Raw genomic sequence first — 26,579 nt, forward strand, 5'->3', positions numbered from 1 at the left:
TATGATTTTGTAGCCTTTTGGATCATATTTGGAAGGGTACCCAGGTATCAGGGCAAATTTGCCGAAACACATACATTTGCAATATATGGGTTCCCCCTCCAAAAATGATCCAAATGGCTACTAAATTGTATCATCTTCCCGTTAAAAGTTAATTTTATACTTGTGACATACTTTTGTAACAAATAAATCAGATTTTAAACAAGAATTGCCTTTTGTATTATGTGCAGCAAAAAATGGTAGAATTTAAGATAAGCTGTAATTTGCGATTTGAACTTTTGGGTATGGGGTAAAGTTTGACCATATTCCAGGAAAACTATGAATGACATTGTATATTACAATATGTCATCTTAAAGAAGAATAAATTTCCCTACTTATGATACCTCACAAGCCAGGTTGTGTCACAAAATAAGTTCAGCAGATGACTTACAAGAAGAAGAATTTAACAAAAAAGGTGCCAGTTTGTGGTACTGCGATTTTGCATTTCCCTTCAAAATATGGCTGTTACAACAATACAGTCCAAATATTTTTTCTGTTAAAAGTCTATTTCATATTTCTGACATGACCCAGTACCATATACTACAGATTTAATACCGAAAAAGAGCTATTTTTATCATGTCTAGCTAAAAATTCACGGAATTTGATCACGTTATCTATGACAATACTTTCAATATAAACCTTGGGGTAGGGGTATTTTTGGTCATTTTTCATGAAAACTATACAAGAAATTGCCTGTTACAATATGTCATTGTAAAGACTCTTTAATTACCTTTTCAATGATACTATACAAACCCGGTTATAATCAATAACAAGCTCATTAGACGACTTATAAGATGACAGATTTAACAAAAACACATGCGAATCAGGAATACTGAGATTTTGCTGTACCCGTAAAAATACAGCTGTTACAGCTTTAGAATCCTATTATTTTTTCTGTTAAAAGTTCATTTCATATTTCTGATATGGCCAAATACAAAATAAAACAGATTTCATACAAAAAAATGCCTAATTTTATATGTCTGCCTAAAAAATTGCTTGAATTTGACATTAGCTATGACAGTAGTTTTCCATGTAAATTTTGGGGTATGGGGTGGGTTTTGGTCATATTTCATGAAAATTATGCAAGATATTGCACGTAACAATATGTCATTCTAAAGATTAGTAAATTATCTTTCTAATGACACCTAACAAGCAAGGTTATAATCAAACACAAGCTCAGCAGATAACTTATAAGACGATAGATTCAACAAAAATGCACGCAAGTCAGGAATACTGAGATTTTGCGGTACCCTTCAAAATTTGACTGTTACAACTACAGAATTCAATCTTTTTTCTGTTAAAAGTCTATTTTATATTTTTGACATGACCCATTACCGAATGAAATAGATTTCATACAAATAAATGCCGGAATTTATATGTCTAGGTAAAGAAAATGGTAGAATTTGATTTTAGCAATGACTGCAATTTTCAATGTAAACTTTGGGGTATGGTGTAAGTTTTGGTTATATATCATGAAAACTATAGAAGATATTGCATGTTACAATATGTCATTCTAAAGATCTATAGAAGATATTGCATGTTACAATATGTCATTCTAAAGATTAGTAAATTATCTTTCTAATGATACCTAACAAGCCAGGTTATATTCAAAAACAAGCTCAGCAGAGAACTTATAAGAAGACAGTTTTAACAAAATGCATGCAAATCTGCTACACTATGATTTTGCGGTACCCTTCAAATATGACTGTTACAGATGTAGATTCTCAATATTTTTGCTGTTAAAAGTCTATTTCATATTTCTGACATGTCCCTGTAACAAATAGAATAGATTTAATAGCAAAAAACGGCCAGATTTTATATGTTCAGGTTAAAAAATGGTAGAATTTGGTTTTAGCTATGACTGAAATTTTCAATGTAAACTTTGGGGTATGGGGTAAGTTTTGGTTATATATCATGACAACTGTAGAAGATATTGCATGTTACAATATGTCATTCTAAAGATTAGTAAATTATCTTTCTAATGATACCTAACAAGCCAGGTTATATTCAAAAACAAGCTCAGCAGAGAACTTATAAGAAGACAGTTTTAACAAAAATGCATGCAAATCTGCTACACTATGATTTTGCGGTACCCTTCAAAATATGACTGTTACAGATGTAGATTCTCAATATTTTTGCTGTTAAAAGTCTATTTCATATTTCTGACATGTCCCTGTAACAAATAGAATAGATTTAATAGCAAAAACGGCCAGATTTTTATGTCAGGTTAAAAAATGGTAGAATTTGGTTTTAGCTATGACTGAAATTTTCAATGTAAACTTTGGGGGTATGGGGTAAGTTTTGGTTATATATCATGACAACTATAGAAGATATTGCATGTTACAATATGTCATTCTAAAGATTAGTAAATTATCTTTCTAATGATACCTAACAAGCCAGGTTATATTCAAAAACAAGCTCAGCAGAGAACTTATAAGAAGACAGTTTTAACAAAAATGCATGCAAATCTGCTACACTATGATTTTGCGGTTTCCTTCAAAATATGACTGTTACAGATGTAGATTCTCAATATTTTTTCTGTTAAAAGTCTATTTCATATTTCTGACATGTCCCTGTAACAAATAGAATAGATTTAATGGCAAAAATGGCCAGATTTTTTGTGTCAAGCTAAAAAAATGGTAGAATTTGGTTTTAGCTATGACTGAAATTTTCAATTTAAACTTTGGGGTATGGGGTAAGTTATGGTTATATATCATGAAAACTATAGAAGATATTGCATGTTACAATATGTCATTCTAAAGATTAGTAAATTATCTTTCTAATAATACCTAACAAGCCAGGTTATATTCAAAAACAAGCTCAGCAGAGAACTTATAAGAAGACAGTTTTAACAAAAATGCATGCAAATCTGCTACACTATGATTTTGCGGTTTCCTTCAAAATATGACTGTTACAGCTGTAGATTCCCTAATTTTTTCTGTTAAAAGTCTATTTCATATTTCTGACATGTCCTTGTATCAAATAAAATAGATTTAATAGCAAAAACGGCCAGATTTTTTGTGTCACCTAAAAAAAATGGTAGAAATTTGGTTTTAGCTATGACTGAAATTTTCAAGTAAACTTTGGGTATGGGGTAAGTTTTGGTTATATATCATAAAACTATAGAAGATATTGCATGTTACAATATGTCATTCTAAAGATTAGTAAATTATCTTTCTAATGATACCTAACAAGCCAGGTTATATTCAAAAACAAGCTCAGCAGATAACTTATAGGAAGACAGTTTTAACAAAAATGCATGCAAATCTGCAACACTATGATTTTGTGGTACCCTTCAAAATATGACTGTTACAGCTGTAGATTCTCAATATTTTTTCTGTTAAAAGTCTATTTCATATTTCTGACATGTCCCTGTATCAAATAAAACAGATTTCAGACAAATCATTGCATTTTTTATTATGCCTAGCTAAAAAATTGGTAGAATTTGAGATTTTCTGTAATTTGTAATGTTAAATTTTGGGGTAAGGGGTAAGTTTTGGTTATATTTGACAAAAACTGTAGAAGATATTGCATAGTGCAATATGTCATCTTAAAGAGGAATAAATTCCCTTTCTAATGATACCAAACAAGTGAGGTTATGTTAAAAAATGAGCTCAGCACATGACTTACAAGAAGACAGATTTACGAAAATGCATTTGGCTTGGAAAATCGTGATTTTGCGGTACCCTTCAAAACATGACCATAACAGCTATTGCGTCCCTATATTTTTTCTGTTAAAATTCAATTTCGTATTCTAGGGATCCCAAGGGTTCTGAAAAATACAGGTTTGTTATCCTGTGGGGGGGGTGCACGTAGACCCCCTCTAGCCAGGACTAATAACCTTTTTGCAATATGAATACGATCAGAAATAATTTTTATTTTTCTGGCCTATACATGGAGTCTATGGACTGCCTTATACATGGGAGTCTATGGACTGCCTTATACATGGGAGTCTATGGATTTCCTTATACATGGGAGTCTATGGACTGCCTTATACATAGGAGTCTATGGACTGCCTTATACATGGGAGTCTATGGAGGTGAAAACTAAAAAGTCCTCTAACACGGCCAAATTTGATCGCATTGTGAAACAAATCGACGTGCATCTGTATGAGGTAGGGTACTATCCTTGTACCAAGTTTGAACGAAATTGCTCCAGGCATCTCTGAGATATCTGCGTGAACGGACGGACGGACGCACGCACGCACGCACACACGGACGGACATGACCAAACCTATAAGTCCCCCGGACAATGTCCGTGGGGACTAACAAAGCAAACTGATACATAGGTTTACATTACAATGAACGTTTTGCAAAAAATGTTCATTTTAGCCAAAGGCTTTTGGATTTTAACTTGATTTCTTAAAAACCTGTGCTAGTAATATTTAATTTTATACATGTACAAATTTTATATGGTATGAGAAAAAGTATCAAATTTAAAGGGATGAAGTTGCTATCTCTCCAGATTCATTTTGTTTTGTTTTGTTTCATGAGAGAAATTTAGTCGACGTTACTGAAACATGATGAATTAACGATCATAAGGGCTCTACTCTAGCTCACCTTACCTGTACACACAACCTGTAAATAAGCTGATGACACAACTTCTGGTATATACCATAAATTATGTAATCAAAGCATTTACTGTTATATTTATAAACAGGGAGTAGAAATCAGATGACTGACAATTCAGCATGTTTCCGTGGTGGAACAACATGAATAGTTGCTCACATGAAACACAAAATATATTGAAAGATAGAGACTTTGTACCTTTTATGAATAACAAACTCACCTGCTGGGCTTTAACTATGCTGACCAAACCAGGAGCTGTGTCTAACTCTACTTGGACGGCTATCAGGAAAAACCATGCCTCGTGAATACCACACTGAATTTTAACAATAGTGTCCATATTGCTTGAGAAATAAAAAAGAACAAAAATTTACCAGTTTTACTAATGTGTGTACTGCGTACTTAAAGATCTACTAATGTGTGTACTGCGTACTTAAAGATCTATTAGCTGTAACTTTGGTCATTTTTTAAATTTTGTTTGTTCTGTATATCATCTGCAGTTTCTCGTTTGAATCCCTGAACCATGGAGAAATTCCGAATATTTAGCTCATAAATATACCCTTTATCGAGTATAATCTGCATTGTTATTGTTTAAATTTTGTATTCAGGTCCAGACTAAAATACATTTATCAACAATAACAATGGTCATTTCACATATATAGGCTGTGTAATTGGCAAGCAGGACACCGGGCATTGGTCATGATGATCGGATTATAGTAAAATTCTGTAGTTGATATATTGAAACAGAGTAGTGAAAAATTAGTCAAAAGTTACGGCTAATGTCCTTTTAAACAATGATACATATGAACATGTCCGTGCTCTATTGTTTGTAAAAGGATTACACTCACACATATTTTAATTTAAAAAAATGTATAATACAGATTTAGTGCTAACTTAATTTGCAAAAATGAAGATTTGTCCAAAAATTTTGACAAAACTTTCGGAAGGTACCCTTACAGGAATGACAATATTGGTTCTTTGCTACCATCGATGTTGTCATGGAAACTATAAAACTAACGTGTTAAAACATCCAAGCTGCACCAGCTGTAGCAATGGACAATATCTGTCGGCAGCAGTGAATGAACAGTTTGACTTATGGTCATATGTGTGGGTATGTATGGAACTCAATGTATTGTTCTTTAGATACTGTGTAATTAACCCTTTGAGTGCTGTAATTTTTTCAACCAAAATTTTAGTCCAACATTTTTAAAATTTCATGAATTTTCTGTAATTTTTTTATTATTTTATACCAAACAGAAATTATGTTTCATTGGCTACAGTTTTTCATAAAAATTTTGGCAAAAATCTGAAAAAATTTGACTGGGTACATTTTAAAAGGCGACAAAAATTAACTTTGGCACTCAAAGGGTTAATTAATGCTATATTATAGGATACATCATCCCATATGAGAAAGAACATTAAGAAAAAATGTATTTTATGGAAAACAACGGTAATTAACATGTAAATTTGGTAATAACACATATAGAACAATACCAATCACGTTGTAACATTTAGGTCTTTCAGAAAGAGCACTTTTACAAAAATTAACTAACTTGTAATACTGCTTGCCATATTGCTTGTTTATATGACCATGGACGTCACAAACTATTTTTACATCCATGATATAACAACGGTCCAATGTGAAGATCGAATGATATTCTTGTAAATATTTTCTTTAGAAATTATCAAGAAGGGCATATAGTCATTAGCAGATCATGTCTGGAAGTATAAGCTGTTGCTATTGCTCTCTGTCAGCAATTATCGATTGTGAGTTGGCGAGGGGTAAAACTTTTTGAAAAATCAACAATTAATTTGTCTGAATAACTTTTTTCATGATGTTCCGAGTTTGTCTTTTGTCAAATATGTAAAGTAATCTAGTTGTAATATTCCCTCAAGAGTTTATGGTTCAAGGTGACATTCATCCACTTCACGCCCTTTTCCTGATAAAGTGCGGTGCAAGGATCTGTGAACGGCCTTGTCCTTACCAAAAACAGACTACATTCGGCCACAGACAAGGAGTGTCTCCTTGTCTGTGATTGAGCATTTCTCAGTGTTGTTGTGGGTTTTTGTGCACACGGGAAGATGAGCTGTTATTGCTATCAGAACAGTGAACAATGATGTCATGTACAGTTGTAATTAGCTCATACAGTATAGCTCCACAAAAGTTCATATGGGTTTGTACCAATATCCTCATTCTGGCAAAAGACAGGTTAATCAACTCACATCCCGACAAATAAATTCAATCCTTTTTCACACGAGTTCTTGGCATGACTCATTGCATGAAAACAGGCACCTGCCTTGAGTCTGTTTATCCGGGTAGTCTCACTTTAGTTTGGAAAATGTCAATTCTTTTCACATTCCTATGCAATCAGAGTGTACCATTGTGTGAATCACAAATCCTGACTTAGAAAGCATTGGGCAGATACCCACTTCAGCGTGATGGGACTGTTTGTTTCTTTCAGCCCATAGAGTTTTGTAAGAGGTGCTTTTAGCAAAACGCACCTCTTTGTGGATGAAATCATAGGAGTTAAATAGAGTGGAGTTAAATAGAGTGGAAAATTGCTGTACCCATCTTTATTTTATTGTCACAGTGGTCTGTCTCATATCTAGACCAAACCAAAATCCATTTATTCGATTCTTTTGGTTTACAGAGGTGAAAAATTTCGTCTTTATCTGATCAAGTACTAGTAGTGATCTAACTTCAATGCAGAACTAGATTAATCGTTGGTGACAGCACCATAAAGCATGTCTTCACTATTTTGCTGGATGAGTACACATCGTTTACTTGGCCAAAATCTCTAAGAGACAAAAATTTGCTTGACTCATCAGTAGCTTTTGTCATGGTGAACTTTCGGCTCAAGAATTCTATAATCTTTCTGATGTTTCCCACCATACTCAAAATCTACTATCTGGAAAGGTAATCTGATTTTCCATGAAGTCATAACACTTTTCCGTTGACTACGAAAGGATTTTGGTACAGAAGTAGGGAAAAGTTACATGGTCTTCACATGAATCATTTTGGCTGACATACATCATAAACACAATTTTCTGAAAAAGTCACAAAAAACAAGTATCAATATGAAATTATGAATCATAAGAAATGAGAAGTTGAATCAGTGTAGTTATGGATGATATAGCATGCATTAGAATTACAGTCAACTCCCACCTTTTCCAACCCGCCCAGAACCAACTCGCCCGATACCAACTTGCCCGTTGTTTGAGACAATGTGACATATGTGATAGATTCTACGCACCTTGTATTGTAAAATTTACGGAGTGTCCACTGACAGGCGATTGTCACAAATTGGGAGCCTGAACTTGGCCATTGACAAGCAGGGCTTTTTTCACCAAAATTCACCACATTTCAGCTAAATAAACTACTCTTCTTCCACTTGAATGACGAACAAAATATGTTCTACCATATGAAAATTACAAAATAAGTTCCAATACGTCACACATTCAACATATTGTATGCAGTAGCAAAAGCTGTCATACGCGGTGACGGGGTATTGCCTGAGCAACTGCGTTAGCCACGGTCCTGCACGTATTGGCCAATTGTCGTTGTCGATTTCAAGTATCTTGCGTCGTGAATCCTTCCTTTTAAGTAGCCCGACGTTTTTTACTGTAAAGTCAATAATTTGTCAGGACGAGGTACTCATGAAAAATTACAAATTGATTTCAGGTTAGTTGGTATCAGGTGAATTGGTATCAGGCGAGTTTGTATCAGGCGAGTTGGTATCAGGCAAGTTGGTATTGGGCGAGTTAATTTTTATCGGGCGAGTTTGTTCTGGACGGGTTGGAAAAGGTGCGAGTTGACTGGTACCCCAATGCATCATGATTATATAAGTTTAACAATAATTATAATCTGACAGTTGTTTTGAAAACAATACTAAATACAGTTTCCTGAGAACACATTAAATTTTAGTTTTGTTATTGACACGTTTTTTCGGCAACAATTGATACCAATGATGTGAACTGACAGTGTCCATTAAGAATTGCCAGTGCAATTGTGGGGCTAAAATCACATTTAGTCCAAAGTACATTACAGACAAAGACACTGTCCGTCCCTGCCTCCCTTTCTCTCTTGATGTGATTTGACCTCACAAAGACATAACAGTCAAAACTGCTCTGCTAAATCCCAGCCCTTGAAAAGAGTGGTTCAATAAACTGAGCTATAGCACAATTTTTCTAACTGCGACCCCTCCACACACTGTAGAGTTCATAAAACACCCCCCGCACATACACACCCGCTGTTGTGCATCGCTCACAAACTTTATCAAAGTAATGAATAGTACATTGCTTATTGACAACTGCATCATCTAATGCAAGAGACGATGGACTTTATTACGTGCCTTGATCAGTGCATTGATTTGAATAGGAACATGCGGGATGTTAGCGGCCCAGTGACCAATGTACTGACCAGTTTCCATGGTTATCAGGTCCATTGAAGCCCTTCGACGTTTTGACGTCAATAACGCTAGATGTAAAATATCCATGCACGCACTGCTATTTTTAAAATGCTAGTCGATAATGGTAAAATCGTTTGAAAATGCCCTGCATGTAAATAAATGTCATATAGCATAACTGTGAAGAGGCATGTAATAAAAATATTATTGCCTGAATATATGGAATTATGTGCCCTCGCAGCAGGAGACAATTGCCCTCCTAGCGCCGGGCAAATTGTCACCTGCTCTCAGGCTCATAAACCCATGTATTCAGGCAATAATATATGTTTCCGAGTATAGGATTGACATACAGACCTGGCATACAGACCCCAGAATACTGTGCAGTCAATTAAATTCCTTCCGTGAAGTGGTGAGAAATGGTCAAAAATTAAACGCATACTGGTCAAGACGGTTAAGATCACAGTAGACCTTGTTGTGCACTCAACAAAGTGCAGGCTACTGGAGCTTTCCATCGTGTTATTATCTGTACTGTCTCACTGTCGGCAAACATGGTGAACAACTTTATTCTGAGCAATTTAGCCATATTGCACAGATATAAAATTAATTTTTTGGGTTTTTTTGTTGCAACCTACTTCCACTTCTATCATTTCTCTGCCGATTTTGAGAATTTCTCTATTTGAGATCATATGTGTGTGTTCAGCCAACCACCTGACAGCGGGACATTTTCAACATGTTCACGGTTACTACAATCAAGGTAATGATTGACAAGTCAGAGGAATATCTGCTGAGGACCAGCCGAATTAATGGGTGCGCTGTGACTTTGTAATGACGTAAACACAATAGTAAGGACTGTGAGATGTAAAGTAGAGGTTGATCACTTTCAAATCTTTGAGATTTTCACCTGATATGCAAAAATTAATTATGTACGGAATGTTCACACCTCTTCTTGACTAGGTGTGGGCCATTATTTTGTTCAATATACGGTTATGTTTCAACATTAAAGGAAAGTTAGATTCACACTGCTTGATTAGAGTTCAAAGACTCTGTCACAGTCCACCTGGGCCTTATCCAACATGGAGGTAGAAACGAAACTCTGATCTGAGCAACTGATCATCCAGGTGTGTTACATTGTACCTTTGATCAAAACTCAAGCCATGAGAGTACAAAAAAAATAATCTTTTGTCACTTCATTTATCAAGTTTCCTTCAAGAAATGTGACTATTGTAATGCATATTCAAACTATATAACTTAAAGGGCAAGTAATCTTAACTTTTGATGATTTTTTCATATATTTTATTTTGTATATCGATTGCAACTTCTTATTTTACTCCCCAAAAATGTTGAAACACCCTCTACTTAGTTTGTCAACTTAGCGCCTATATGTGTAAAATGCATTGTTATTGTTTACATTTGAATTCTAGTCCAGACCAGAAGTTACTTTTCAACAAAGTTTATACACGTACAGGCTGAGTTGACAAGCTGAATACTGTGTCTATCAACATGCCTTGTGGAGTAGAACATGGAATTATGATTCACATTCATTAAAAAAAAGGTGAAAAAATTATCGACGTTTGCATAACTGGCCCTTTAACTGAAGTCAGAACTTCAATCAGGATTACAATCATTGGGGACATTGTAAATGAATGAAACATTGAAATTTTCACAGAGCCAATTCAGATTACCAAACAATTCAGATAATTGATGTTTAGACAATGGTTTTATTGTACTTGAAATAAATATTAACAGTAACTGCTAGTTGCACACATTGTAAAATATACGAAACAGCTATCTAAAAGAGTTAGTCTGGGAATGGACAATTTTTCCCGTTGTTTACTTACTCAATATCAACTGGTCCTGAAGGATCAAGGAGCTTCCAGTTTGCAAGACACACGGAATAATGCATTCCGACTGCCGCTGGTATCCCCAACCTTTGGGAAACTCCCCATAGTGGCACTGCTAGGCTTTCTGGTAGTCTCTGAAAAATGACAACTATACCCTGTTTAGCAAAAAGCATCAGAGTGTGTGTAAAGTGTTGAATCAAGCAGGTATGTGGACAAGAGACACACTTGTTTCCACTTTTTGCCCGGGTACATGTACAGAATCAGGAAAACTCTAATACAAGTTTGTCTTCACACAGTGTAAGGCACATGCAGTAAGTTTTACAGCATATACACTGAACATTGTCACTAGCCCCTACAAAAAAACTGCCACAGCTCAAAAGAAGCACATACGATGGCATTACACTCTCTGATTGTACCACAGATATTCACAAATGGCCAGAAAGAGATTAACAATTCCCTATTTTGGTATCAAATGTATATTAAAATCATCATTTCAAAAAGCTGTAGTGGGCATGTTTGTCACTGTTGGGACCAAGTACTAAGTGACCCAGTGGAACTTGCCAAAAACCATGATGAGGCTGGCGTAAGGTCAAAGCTGTAAACAGTGCATAGATCCCAGCGAGAGTGAGAGACCTCACAACAGCCTCATCATTACTGTGTACTGTCATGATGGATTATCCATCTGAGGATTATTGATCTTGTTCTGGCAATGCACTAATCTCTGTGATTGAACATTTGCAATCGCCAACTTGAGATGACCAGTTTGATAATCCATAGACAGTAGAACTGCTTCTATCATCTATGGTTAATCTATTGATATTTGCTGTACAGATACACAGTAGATAATTTGTACTGATATCTGTTGAATCTTTGTAAGGGGCATGTAATTTCAATTGCCACTAAATCATCCCTCTTCTGAACTCTAGTAATGGCTCTGTTGTATTGCAATCAAATATCTCTGATAAGATAGCAGCATTGTAAGGATATAAACACAGCAGACAGGACTCTTACATAATGGTGACATATCATTTCTTTCTTTGCTCATCCTATTAACTGGGAAACTGTAAATCCTGGCTCATTTAGAAATCTGAGCTGCAGTAACTATGATTAGTTCACTCTAACCAAGGCAGTCACAGTTTGATTCATTTTTTTGAAATATTAAACATAGGGCCAAAGTCCCTGAAGCTACAATAGACATGGATACGAAATTAAGTATTTCCTGACTGTATGAAATTATCTCACTAAGGTCATCCTAGGGACATGTAAACCAAATATTAAAGTTGTCTGACCAGCGGTTTTGAAAAAACAAGCGACTCAACAGTTGACAGAGCTCTGCTGTGTTATGTAGAGAATAACCTTTTGTGACACATGTATTGATGAAGAAGGTGGATATCTTTGATAGCTCATTTCAGGATGGCCTAACCAAAAATGGAAAAAAATTCCGTAAAAATACAGATTTGCATATTTCATCAGACTATATTAGTCTATAATAGCAAATAAACGAGAGTTAATTACATTCTAATTAAAGTAAACAAGACTTGCTTAAATCAAGATTTACGTCATAAAAAAACAGCATATCTGTCAGGTTGTAAAGAATCTTGAGCTGGTTATCTTTTAATATCAGTATTTTCATCCTATTAACCAAGCACATTTTAACTTTCAAATTAACATTGTAAGTAAGTTCTGTTGTATAAGTTGAGACTGTACGTACTCAGAGAAAGCACACTGAAGAGACAAATGTTTGAAACTTAAGAAGTACAAGGTCATCAAAAGCATTATAAGGAATCATGTTACACTTTCATTGCACTGTTTACAGAGATTGCATAATTGCTATAAATAGCACATGAGGAATCTTACAGCCCAGCTTTACCATAAAAACCCTACAGTATCACTTTGACCACTGTTTTAATAGGTCAAACCCGGAATTCGAACAGACCACGGTACAAACAAACCCACGTGTGTGAACGCGCATAGACGAACGTGTATTTCCACACGCGTTTGTGCACATGTGGGTTTGTTTGTACCGCGACCACGTGATCTCTTGGGCGTACTGAGTCTGTAGAATGCATCGCGTCATTTTTATTCCGGAGTAGAACCATTGACCACTCTATTTTTTTCCTCAAAAAGTAATCTTATTTTATCCTTACCAAGTCAACCATAAATGGAAATTAGAACTTTCTCTATCTCTATTTATTTGACCACCCTATCATGACAAACTATTATGAGCAATTTCTTTTAGATAACATAAATGGTGGTTCAGAATATATCAAAGTTGGGATTCAGGAAAGTTGCCTTTACATGTTTTAATCCTCAATTCACTATGAACTGTCAAAAAAGTTGAACTTTCTGATAATTCCACACTAAAATTATTTTGGCTTTGATGATTTCCTAATTAATTCAATTATTTAAAATCATATTAATTATTTTTTTCTGGGTGAATTGATAGGGTTTATACAGTACAAGAATTACATACAATGTAAGTCAAACTTTGACCAAAAATGACAAAAAAATTTCCTTAAAAATACACATTTGCATATTTCATCACAATTTGAACAAATCTCAGTTGGGTTATCCCTAGGGACCTGTATACCAAATAACAAAGCTGTCTGACCAGCGGTTATGAAGAAGATTTTTTACCAAAAACGCCTTTTTTGGCATTAATTTGCCTATTTTCAACAATATCAAAAAATTAAAAAATAGCGTCAATGACACTGTAGCTCCCATCCTGGACTATTTAGTGTTTGTTCTCTGGTCAGATATTTGAACATGTGTGAAAGGGATGAAGTGCATGAAGTGAAAATACTTAAATGTAATGTACTGGAGACAGTGAAATATGTTTAATGTATTTATTCAGAATATAAAATGGAAAAAATACAGAATTAGAAATATCGTATACTGTGATACAACCATTAACTAAACAAGTCATTGACAATGACAGTCCCCACTTGTAATAGGAGTATTAGTCTTGATGGGGCAGGGAAATGTGGTCATTAGGAAGTATCACTGGAGTGTATATGTTGAGATCTATGGGCAAATAGGTCTATGTCGTTGTTCCCAATTTGAAACACATGAGAGTGATGACATTGACCCCAAGTGTGCCTTGGCCCATGGAGAGTGATAAAGATATAACAAAAAACTGAATGTAATGATAAAATAGTTAAGTATAGGCCTACAGACACTGAGGGTGAATATGTTACAGCAATTTGATTAGTTTCTTTTCATTTTCTACTTCTGTGATAATTTTTAAGACAATCAAACTGCAAGGCAGTTTTAATATTTAATTGACATAATTTAATTTAATATTTAATATTTAATTATTTTATATAATTTAATTGACATACATATTATCTTTTACAAGCACACAGCAAACTGTTCTTGATTTTTCATTTACAATATTTGACATAGACTGAAATACATAACATGCAACCAATATTTACATTTTGCCCATGCACCAGATACATGGAGAGATTTCAACATGCAATCATTAACTCAGAACCCTATAGGAAAAGTAAACATTGTTTTCTTCCAGAACAGCTGGTACATCCACATCTGGAGCAACTTACAAACTTAACCAATTACACAAGGATGATGACACAAGAGATAAAGTTAAACTGTGGTGAACTTGACTATTCCTTTCAAATCCTTACCTAACTTGATTGACATCCTAAACTAAATACACTGCATGTTAATGGCACACAAAAATACATCAGGGGTGTACCATTTGATAAAAGGGGTTGTCTGGAAGATTGATGAGGAACATCTTTTTTATCCGATACACTGTACATTCTTTTTTTCCCACTATCCCACCTTTTCTTTTTGACAAACCTTCTGTGGCCGATTTTTTTATTGACATTTGTTTGGATTTTTTTCAAAATCTGCCAGGACCCCCCCCCCCCCCCCCCCCCTCCATCACTCTTTAACATTGAAAAAAACTTTGAATATATTTGTTGGAAACCAAACCTGCTGAAATCACCTCAGCTATGTTTTCTCATTATTTTTTACCGCATTTCAACACCAAATACAGTTTACCATTTCAAATGCTTACTGAATCACAACATTATCTTAAACATAGGGCCAATGTCCCTGAAGCTACTATAGACATGGATACAAAATTAAGTATTGCCTGACTGTATGAAATCATCTCACTAAGGTCATCCTAGGGACCTGTTAACCAAATATTAAAGCTGTCTGACCAGCGGTTTTGAAAAAACAAGCGACCCAATAGTCGACAGAGCTCTGCTGTGTTATGTAGAGAGCAACTTTTTGTGACATATGTATTGATGAAGATGGTTGAGATCTTTGATAGCTCATTTCAGGATGGCCTGACCTAAAATGGCAACATTAGCTGCAAAAATACAAAATTGATGATTTCATCATAATTATGTATAAAAATGTATACAAAATATCAAAGCTATCACATGAGTAACTTTTGAGAAACAAATATTTTGACCAAAAATGGCAAAAATTGACCCAAAAATACAAAAATTGAAGATTTCATCAAATTTCACTATATCACACTAGGAGAACCCCCAGGAACCTGTATACCAAATATCAAAGGCATCAGAAACGTAGTTTTTGAGAAACACATTTTTTTGACCAAAAATGTCAAAAATTGCACCAAAAATACAAAATTGCAGATTTCATCATATATTCTATATATCATATTTAGTTTATCTGTAGGAACCTGTATACCAAATATCAAAACTGTCAGACGAGCGGTTTTGATGAAATAAATTTTTGACCAAAAATGACAAAAAAATTCCTTAAAAATACAGATTTCCATATTTCATCACAATTTGAACAAATCCAATTGGGTTATCCCTAAGGACCTGTATACCAAATGTCAAAGCTGTCTGACCAGCGTTCATGAAGAAGAAGATTTTTTACCAAAAACGCCTTTTTTGGCACTAATTTGTATATTTTCAACAGTATCCAAAAAATCAAAAAAAGCACAATTATTTCAGGTCAGCCCAAAGTACTTACATGCTAATTTTTCATGTAATCTGCTCAGTGGTTATTGAGATTTTCAATTTTGACTATTTTTACATTTTTTCACTTAATTTGCATATTTTTGGCAATGACAACTTCATTTGAACAAAATCTCATCTACAGCCCATCATCCATGTACACACCAAATATCAAGATGAAATGTGCAGCGGTTTTGGAGTTTTTGATGTTGACGGACAGACATACAGACATACAGACATACAGACATACAGACGTACAGACATACAGACATACAGACATACATACATACAGACATTTCCCTAGCCTATAAGAATAGCTTCCATTGCCATATATACATATGGCTATGGGAGCTAAAAAAATAGTGTTTCAAAATCATATTTTTCATCTACACAACAAATATCAAATCAGTAAGTACTGCGGTTCTCAAGATATTTGAGTGGACGGACGCCTCACAAACGGACATACATACATACATACATACATACATACATACATACATACATACATACATACAGACTGACGACGGACGGATACCCATCCCAATAGCTTCTATAGACTATAGTCTATAGTAGCTAAAAATGAAAACATTTTTTTCAGTTATCATGATCACTTGACATGCCTCCAGAGTAGCAGCAATTTTCCTAGCAACATTGCAAATATGGCAATATCTACTATGAATGGACGGTAGTGATACTAAGGACTGACACCTTTTGTGGAATAATTTTGCCAATTCCTGCATATCAGATGCATCGTGATTTTTACTTATCCTTCACATTCAATGGAGACAGGAGTGCAATATCTTTTAATGCTGTCCCCGCTTATTTGTAGATTGCTGCATCAAGTGACACTGTAGCCTAGAATCCTATTTCGTCCGCTTGCCTCCGTACCTCCGTCCCACTCGGACGGAGGTACGGAGGCAAGCGGACGAAATAGGTTTCTAGGCTAGTGACACTGTGATATCAGCCTAATTATAATATAACTGTCCAGCATGAGGATGAATCTTACTCTATGACCCTGGTAATTGGTATCACAGCCTGTTTATTGTGGTATCTGAGCAGGTACTGGTAGTTTTGAGTTGTCATTATAGCGTCAAATGGGCAGAAGGCTAGGCAGGCCAAACGATGTATTTATGATGGTGGGTATGTTGATGAATGAAAATAGGTTGGAAATACTGAGAAGAGTGACGTCATAGATGAAAAATTGGGGAAATTGAATGATGTGTCTATGTATTTTTTATAAGAGAGTTGGACACATATTCCCTAAAATCATTATCATAATATATATGGCAGCATTGCAGTTGTGGTGATTGGTGCCTAAAGTATGGTCGCTGTGGAGATTTCTGCCATTCCAGAGGCATATCATATGAAAAAATTAATTGATAATATTTAATATTATTTTGTTATTTTCATATTTGATACAAATTCATCACACTCCAAATCTGCCCTTGCTCAGACCGGTAAATATTTCCCATTTCCATATTGAAAGTATATCAAGAGAATTACTGATACACTTGAGTTAGCAGTAACAAAGTGTATCTCGGTGTCTCATTGCTGACTATACTCACTGCAGGGACACTTTGACCTCCTTCCATCCAAACATATCCACTGGCCAGACAGGACAGGATGAGGTGTGCCAGCCTCAGCTGACGATGTCCTTCCAGTTGATTATGGTCAAGCAGAGGCATCTACAAGACAAAAATCATTAAAAAGTCATAATGTATATTTTGCAAGTTGGGGAGGAAGGATAATAGATACAATACCTGACGATGTATGTTTTCATTCAGTTTGTATTTTACACTTAGCAGTAGGTAAATCATAAATTTATCATTTTTGAAGTTTTGTATTGTTGTGAGAATTTCAAGTCAAATTTTATCTCTTGTGCTTATGGTGAGAAGAGTGCCAGTCCTCTCCCTGGTTCTCACATTAGTGGTTGCTGATGTAAACTGTTTTGTGTGATTTTAGTCCTTTGTTTTCCTTTGAAAGTTGTACACAGTCAATTTACTCAGAGAAAGCTGCTAAAAAACCTGCTCCTTTTTAACAATATAGTGTAATTCGTGTACCAGTAAAAATGCAGGTCTAAAATTTCCATAAAACATTTTAGGGTCAAATTAAAATCGGACAGAAATTGGCATCATCTTCCCTTATTGGAGTTTGACTTTACAGTAGAATCACATTTTTACAGCCATTCAACATCTTTTCAGTGGCCACTGCAACCAAGGTTGCATACACAATAACCTAGCAAAGTAATGAATGAGATATTGACTTGACAATACATGTTGTGATATGATGGGATGTCATCACAAAAGAAATGATGTTTGAAGATAAAATGATGTGCAAGGTTGCCTATGAAAACAAACTGATTAATCTTCTTTTTCAGCAAAAAAAAGATGAAATTGAAATACTAGTTCAGCTACACTTAGATAGTAAACAGCCAAATACAGACAGTTTCAAATAAACGATCAACTGATAATGCCACTGTATGTACGTACATGTATGTATAAAAAAAATTGAATATCACGATGAGAAATGACAATCATTTCAAAAAATTCATCAACTCTTGCTGAGATTTTTTGATGTTGAAAAACTGACATCACTGCTTTTGTTGGGGATGTAATCTTCATGGTGGGAAAATGATTGTTATCTGTCTTGCTTTGCTAATACAGTGTGCAAGATTACAGTATGTCTCTAGGGACTGAGAGAAGTGAAAACAGTTTATTTTCAGCGTGTCTTGCAGAGATTAAATGCTGCAAAGCAACAGAAATGTCCATCAATTCTATCTCTCTGCCTCTTCTGTATTTTTCTCTATCTCGTCATCTCTCAAATCTCCACAGGGCACAGCAGTTAGTCCTCCTGGGGTGGGAGAGGGGTAGGATTCGTTTTGCAACCGTCCAACGGTTTATCTTATTTTATTTTATTAATTTTGACTGTGATATTTCAAATAAAGATTTTGACTCCATAAGTGTCTGACTGCTTTCTTTATTACCTACAAGTCCTTATCTCCTCTCTAACCTGTCAGTGTGTACATACCACTCTAATTGCTCCGCAAACATTGCCAACTTGCTAATCAGCGGATGAATTGATTGAGTCAACACCACAGCAGTCCCAAATAATAAAATAATATTTTACTACTCATAGGCAATAAAGAAAGCAGACAGACGGTTTGGAGTTGAAATCTTTATTTGTAACATCACAGTCAAAATTAATGAAATAAAATGAATAAAATATAATAAGATAAACCGTTGCAAAAAGAACCCCACCCCTCCCCCACCCCAGGGGACTGACTGCTGTGCTCTGTGAAATCCCTGACGCTTTCATTTCTTTCAGATTAATCTTTCTTCTGCTATGCAGTGGATGTCAGTGTAAACGTGTGTATTTGCCTAAATAGTACAATATCCAAACACATTAACTTGTTTTCTAGAAATCACATGATCTCCAAGATAATCAATATTTGTGTTTTAAAGTTATGGTGGTAGTAATATGACAAGGCTGAAAGATTTGTCCAATGTTATGCAAGCTTAGATTAAATTATCCAAGATGGCGCCTATAGGTACCTCAGTGGTAAGTGTCGTGTTTGCAGGAAGGAAACAACAACACAGACAGTAGAGAAACATGCAATCCTTTATTTGCATTTCTGTAGGTCATTAGGTTAACATTTTTCAAAGAATCATGGTGTCACCATATCCAGTATTAGTTTTTTCAAAAAAAACCCAACAACTGATAAAACAACTACAGTAACTGTTTTTCATACAGAAGCTGTCAGCAATCTGTTGAATCTTGATGTTTACAACAATGCAACACTAGAATTTACACTAATCGATCTTTCAATTGCAAGCTCTACAGATGTAAAACCGTTAAAAATTACAATTTTTAAGATTTTATTTCAATACCCTCGTTATAGCCTGACTTCTGTTTGCTCTTTACAATTACAATGACTTACCGCTTCAATTTTTTCCCGGATGGTTCCATCATAAACAATGTCTGTGAGGTCTCTCCCAAGTTCATTCCAGATATTGAAGTAAGGAGGCAACTCCGTCTGAAGGAAAAAAACAGAGCAAACGATAAACAATTGCAGAATTTCACACACAGGTACACAGCATGTATACATACAGAAGTTTCAGACTGATTTACAGTGGACTGAAATACACCAAATGGTCCATTGATTTGTGCCTGGGGACAAATAGTCCCACTCTCAATCTTCAGTTACTAAAAGCCAGTTTGAGAGCAGTTTACTCCGTATCTTGGACTTTTTAGTAGCACAGAGGGCAAACATCAGACACTATACAATGTGTTGTTGCAGTGTAGCCATGACTACGTGTGTTCAGGAAAATAATAATATTTCCTTTGAGGATAACATTTAGCTGTATCTTACATCCTAGAGATGGCTGTACGTCTTTTTGCTGAAAATAGCTGATTGCCAAAATACCAAAAGCATGAAAATATTTTTTGACAGATTTTAGGAAAATACTGAAATACTTTCGAGATTGATAGAATTCAATGTTGAATTTTCACTTTCTTTTAAAAAGGTGTTTGCATTGTGTTATTGAGTACTGAGGTACCATAATAAACGGTCACAAAACAGTGGTTACATTTAACCCATCACCTTTCAAAACATAAATAATACCGAACTGAATTCAACAATTATGTTGTTTCACTGATCAGTGATCATACACCATGAAAAGGAGCAAATTTTGGTCATACAAAACTGGGTGCTTTAACCTTTACAAGCCTAACTTTCTGCTAAAATACCTGAATTACTGTATACAGAGGAGTTTATGTCTTACAGGGTTAAAATTACCTACATCTACCTTTATGGATGGCCAACTTTGGCCATTGACCCTGTGGCCAACACTGCCAAGAGGACTAACCTGATCACAATCACTTGTTTATTGTGTTTCAAACAAAGCACCATGAAACAAAATGCCCTGTCGATACAATGCTTAAGCTACAGTGTGTTTTTCACATCAGTTCAAAGTTTTACGAACTCAGAAAACCTCTTCAAACATGTACATGTGACATGCTGTTGTAAAATTCACTCATGCTAATAACGTGGCAAATAAGACGTGACCTATATGCCTGTCATTGAATTCAATGCCTTCGGCAAATCAATAAAGGTTTTCTGCTTTTAAATGTTCAACCCTTTCCATGGTTTAGCCAAAAGCAATTGTTATCGAAATGGTGAGTATGAACTTGTTTACAGGGAACTACATGTTCAGTGAACAGGTCACTATAAAAGATATGAAGTTTTTCTTGTGATCCAATTGAATAGATCATAAGAATTGGCTGTACCTCTGTTATGTCAAACAAAGTTGAAGTCGGGATATATTTAGACTTGTAATTGTGCAGCGTAAGCAGGAAGTTTTAGATTTTGTTGAAGGCAATCAATAATCTCACTGAAAAAGTGAAATTTGCATAAGAAAAGGTACTTGTTATGTTAATGAGTTTCTTGTGTCTTCCCCTATGCTTTCATGGTTTTGGGGAATTTTAATGTCACTGTCCTTACTAATCATGCTCAACAACCAAAGACTATTTCAATTTTGTGAATTTTCATCATTGCATAAGAAAACTTCAAATGACAGAATGTGTTCAAAATTACAAGAAATCTAGACCTCATGATAAATATTTTGGTGACAAGAAATTTAAAAGATTTAAGCAAATCATGGTCCGTGGAGGGACCATGAGCAAGTATGGAGAATCATGGCGAGTGTTCATCATAAGTATTGTAAAAGGACTTTCTACTAGTTCCTATGCTGACGTCCCGATGACAGAACATCAGCAAATCATGGTCCATGGAGAGACCGTGGGCAAATATGGGGAATGGCAAGTGTTCATCATAAATATGCCAATCATCAATATTTCATCATAAATACGCCAAGCGTCTACATCCAACATTTCATTGTGTCATTACCTTTCATGACGAGCTAATTTTTTTTCAAGAACTCCGAACACTTACTCTTTTAAGAAACTTTGTACTTCATGAAGCCTTGCTTGTTTATGAATCTGTCTAAACCTTTCCACACAAAATTGAAAATTTTGATAAAACATAACAACAACGACACCATACAGTGAACAATTTACGGAAAATTATTACATCATGTGATGATGTGTGAACAATTTTCATGGAATATCTAGGAAAAATTTTCATTGGTTTCCTTAAGCAAAGGGTCAGCTGACAAGAAATTTATGATTGGATTTCAGCATTTTTATTCTCTGATATTTGATCTCATGAAACATTCTTGATATTTTCATAAACTGGAATTATCAACGAGAGAAATCCCGACAGGTCCATTTTGCTTCAAATGACTCAAACTGTTCATCAGCAACCAAAAGCACTGATCGCAAATGTTTTTCTCTCATTAATATGCATAAATAAATATTTGTCTGCATTTTCTGCATAAACGACGAAAATAAAACCTGCTAGTATTACAATGGCCACTAAAAGTCACACTAATTCATATGAATTTATGGCTCAGACTACAAGCTGCAACAACAGCCATGCATGCAACAACGAAATTTGTCCACATTTCAGCCAGTGTTGTCTAAAAGTCGCGCGCGTGCAGCTATATTTAGTAACAAACTTGAAATCACGATCAACGCTATACAGGAAAATGACATCACGTTTCATGGAATTGCTGTGAAGTAGATGAACTGATGTCCTACCTAGGACTGAATACTTTCACTTTCACTCTGACATCTTTGTACAGAGAAACTGGACTAATAGTCTCTGGCAATTTTCATAAAAATCATCAAATATTTCCAAACTTGCCACGTTGCCTACTAAGATGTATTTTCATCATTCTTGCATGCATAATTTGCAAACACATGATCAAAAAATGAAAACAAATAAATATTTTTGCATATCAATCAGAGAACAATGACGTCAATTGTGAACAGCCTTATTTTTGAAAGATGCAAATACCACCATCAAATTTCCAATGACTCTGACAGCAAAAATCTTAAAGAATGGACCACATATAGTACAAATGACTAACAGGATGGCGCAACAGGTACAATTTGATTTTCGAACACCAGATTATTCTTGATACAGTATAGATGCTTTTCGTTTGATAACACGAAACATCAAGCAAATATTAATGTATCAGAACTTGAATTGGTTGCACTGCCATTGCAAATTACCATGGCAATGCAACCAATTTAAGTGTGTATGCATAGGTGAGTGGTATTGTGAACTTAACATCACTTTCACTTTCATTTTCATGCAGAAATTTTAGTACAAGTAAATGTGAAATGAATTTTGCAAAGGTAGAAAATATGTTTTCAGTATTGACATTGACAACTAACCTTTCAGAGACATTTGCCCTTGTGACACAGATGGCCAACCGGCCATTCAAGTCTAAGAAATCGTTACAGAATGTCTTTTTGAAATATCTGTGTTCCTGACCATTTTTATCAGATATATCTGAATCAGAATTAATGTAATGTTACCTCTATAGAAGAGAGTTACAACATTATGCAAACTTTTTTTTGTACCTGACAAGTTTTTGTCACTTGAAACATGGTAAATTTTAATAGCTGAAAGTGGATAGAGAGATTTCAAATGCTTTGGAGCTTGACAAACGGAACCCATCCAAATTCAACACCCCCCTCTGCGTGAATTTCTTTGAAAATGTTGCGGCTGACTCGCAGCGTGTTTGCAAGGTTATATCTGATTGGTCGATTGTCACTATTCACAGCAACTTAGGGAGTTTATTTGTATTATTTAATTGTAACGGTAAGATTCTGCCGACCAATTGGATAACAGCTTCGAAATCGCTGCAAGTCGCCCCAAATGTTGACAAGTACATGAGTACGAGCAAGTGTGGTGCATGTAAGCAATCAAAGCTTGATTTATTCAAAGCGGCATCACACGAGAAACGCCATTTATTGTTTGACATAATACCATCTTATCAGTAACCCAAACGCCTTATCACCTTGTCAAATACTTGACTTTTTGCAAACTGATAAAAACACACAACAGTCAACTACAGTAATTGTACATTGCTACAACTACCACTGTAGACCCTTCCTTATTTCCGAGGGTCCATACTACTACTGGGTGAATTTGGCATAAATACTGATCATCATTCAGGATTCGAGTGCATTTGGGTACTTTTGTAAGTATACAATAATGACAAAAATATTACATTTTATCAACAATATTCATAATCATAATTAATCATCATCACGTTAGTGACATAATTTGTTTTCAATTTTGTTTTAGCTAATGCCTGATGGCGCTTTGCATGTGCTGACCTTTGACCTTTACTACACATGGCACAGAGCCTTATGTCATGGACTTGTAAAATGATCTTCATAAAAACCTACCATTCAAGTACTGGTAAGTGTCAGGTGCCGCCAACTAAGCTGTTCGTGCAAAAAGGTGTTCGTGCGAAGTTCTTCAGCGGGCGGGCAAATTTTAAAACTAATCAGCGGGCGGGGAGAAAATATCGATATTTACTGTGGGCGGGGAAGAAATTTCAATACTTTCAGCGGGCGGGCGGGGAGAAAATTTTTGACAGTGGGCACCGGAAAATACGTAGAGGGAGGGGAAAGCGGCGTGCTTGATAGAACTTGAGGAGAAATTAAGCGCCTAACTTAGAGGGGAGCAATGTTCCAAGTATACTGCTAACTGCTCGCACGGTTTTGCGTTGTTCTGGGGTGCCTAGTGGGCATCTAGTTGGCAATGGAAAATTTCAGTAGTGGGGAGAGGGCAGCGGGGAGCTTGAATTGTTGTGGGGAGTGGGGAGCGGGCAGACTGTAGATACCGGAGGGCAGTGGGCATCAAAATTCAGTGGGAGGGCATATTTTCAGTGTATGCCAGTGGGAGGGCAGATACGATCAGCTCTCACTTTCCCCTCCAAATTTTAGGTCAGGGTCAAAAATAAGAAAAATCAGTATATCAGCCTTCAAAACATGTTTTGTGATGATTTTGCGAAATTAATGAAATTTACCAGTTGGCGGCACCTGAAGTGTACTTACTATAAAGGTACTGAACATGGAATGTATCACCAAAGGATCACAATCTTTGTATATATGTGATGTTTCAAATATATCTTGGAAATTTCGCGTACAACATATTACCATAGTGTTTATGAAAGTTTTTATTTTCCTTGTTCATTTTCAATCCCAACCAAACAAAACTGTACAGGAAGGATGAAAACTACAAAACCTAAGGTAAGCTCAATTCTCCACTGTGCACTTTTCCAGTTCAAATTCAGCGATTACAGGCTATACCGTTATACAACCGAATTTTATGCTATGTTCTGGAATGTTCCACACAAGGCTAAGGTAAAACATGAGTAGGGGTCAAATCAAACATATCACGTTTTGGCGGTACGTCCAAGGTTAACACACTAGATATTGACGCTTTAGAAACTGAAGTGATATCTACTCTGTCGCGTGAGGTCTCATTCGCAGGTCGTTCCTGAGTGTGCGGTGTAAAGGTAAATCTCTACGCATCAGACGTACTGAAGCTGCCAGCCTGCCATGGGTTGGAACAGGCTTGGAGGTAGTAGCAGGGTACCAGCGTGTTTCCTAAACAACTGTCCATTCATTACGAGATGCTTGATGTGACCGAATGACCCAACAATGATGATACACCCGGTCATAGACACGTTTGATCAATCTGAACGAGCCGTGAAAACGAAACAACAAGGAAGCAAACACAGGGGAAGTTGTGATCTATTTGAACAACTAAATATTTGGAAACCCTTGTAACTATAGCACATGGTTAGACGAGTAACTTACGCCATCATTTACGTTAGGAAGTGTTTGTCCATCATAAATTTGAAAACTTCGCTTCCTCGTAAGTTATGTACAAGTATCGTGATCCAGTATGTACATGTGTTATAAAACATGTATGTATTCAAAAGAATACTACTAAAAAATTTGTATGTGTAAATGAGTCTTTTGTGTCCTGGCTTACCACGATTCAAATCGTATTTACACTGTGTACCATGGTTAAAACAACTTTACACATGGACCGTGGTTACCATTTACTCTCAGTTTAAAAGTACGATAATTTCTAACCGTGCTGATCTATGCGATGCAAGTACCGGCGTAACTAAACGGCCATGCGCTCTGTGCATGATCGATTGGGTAGATGCGTACGTACATGTGAATCGATCGCGGCACTGTGCAAAAGTAAACCAGTGTTTTCGTTTTTGGCGAAAGTAACCGCTCTCTAGCACTGGGTTGTAAATGTCGAGTCATCACAATTTACTATGACGGCTTGGATATTTGTGTTCATTACTCATGATCGGGTAACGAAGCGACGCGACAAGCGGCGAGCATTTGTAAAATTTCTTACCAGTGGGTATTGCAGGACAAATCCAAGTTTCTCAGACACATGGAAATCTTCTAATCTTGGGACCTCTCCGGTCGGGTCTGCAGCCATGGCTGCACTGTTTTTATAGTATTCTCTACTTTTACCACCTCGGCCCTCCCAGCTCAGCTCGTTGGACATTGACGATCACGTACAAGAATCATCATGGTCGCCGAGCCGGTGCGATATACGGTGGCTGGGAGGAAAGTGACGTTACATGTAAATCTATTTTTAGGTAACCTTACATCCGGGATACTGAGCTGTGGGGCTTTTCCTAGACGATTCCATCTCTATATCGAGGAGGTGTGATAAGAGGGACACATCATATCGCTTTCTCTTGATAAGGATTATCTGGCGAGCAATCGAAAGTAACTCTACATGTTGAGCTTCTAAAAACATCTCTATATCAGAAAAGAAACTTCTATACACCTCTATTTGACGCC

The 26,579-nt window shown here is 35.8% G+C and overlaps 1 protein-coding gene across 1 annotated transcript in view; it reads right to left on the bottom strand.

The window, feature by feature from the left end:
- LOC139150924 (indoleamine 2,3-dioxygenase 2-like) overlaps positions 1 to 26,367 on the bottom strand; it is a 42,078-nt gene extending 15,711 nt beyond the window's left edge. Inside the window, exons 1-5 of the mRNA XM_070723407.1 lie at positions 26,122 to 26,367; positions 19,753 to 19,848; positions 17,381 to 17,500; positions 10,846 to 10,982; positions 4,825 to 4,945 (exon numbers count right to left, since the gene is read on the bottom strand). Of these exons, the coding sequence (XP_070579508.1) occupies positions 4,825 to 4,945; positions 10,846 to 10,982; positions 17,381 to 17,500; positions 19,753 to 19,848; positions 26,122 to 26,277 (630 nt within the window). The 5' untranslated portion in view covers positions 26,278 to 26,367. The remainder of the gene's footprint in view (positions 1 to 4,824; positions 4,946 to 10,845; positions 10,983 to 17,380; positions 17,501 to 19,752; positions 19,849 to 26,121) is intronic.
- Between the last annotated feature and the right edge of the window lie 212 nt (positions 26,368 to 26,579).

The sequence above is a fragment of the Ptychodera flava genome, chromosome 15 (genome assembly GCF_041260155.1).
Source record: "Ptychodera flava strain L36383 chromosome 15, AS_Pfla_20210202, whole genome shotgun sequence".
Lineage (NCBI taxonomy): Eukaryota > Metazoa > Hemichordata > Enteropneusta > Ptychoderidae > Ptychodera > Ptychodera flava.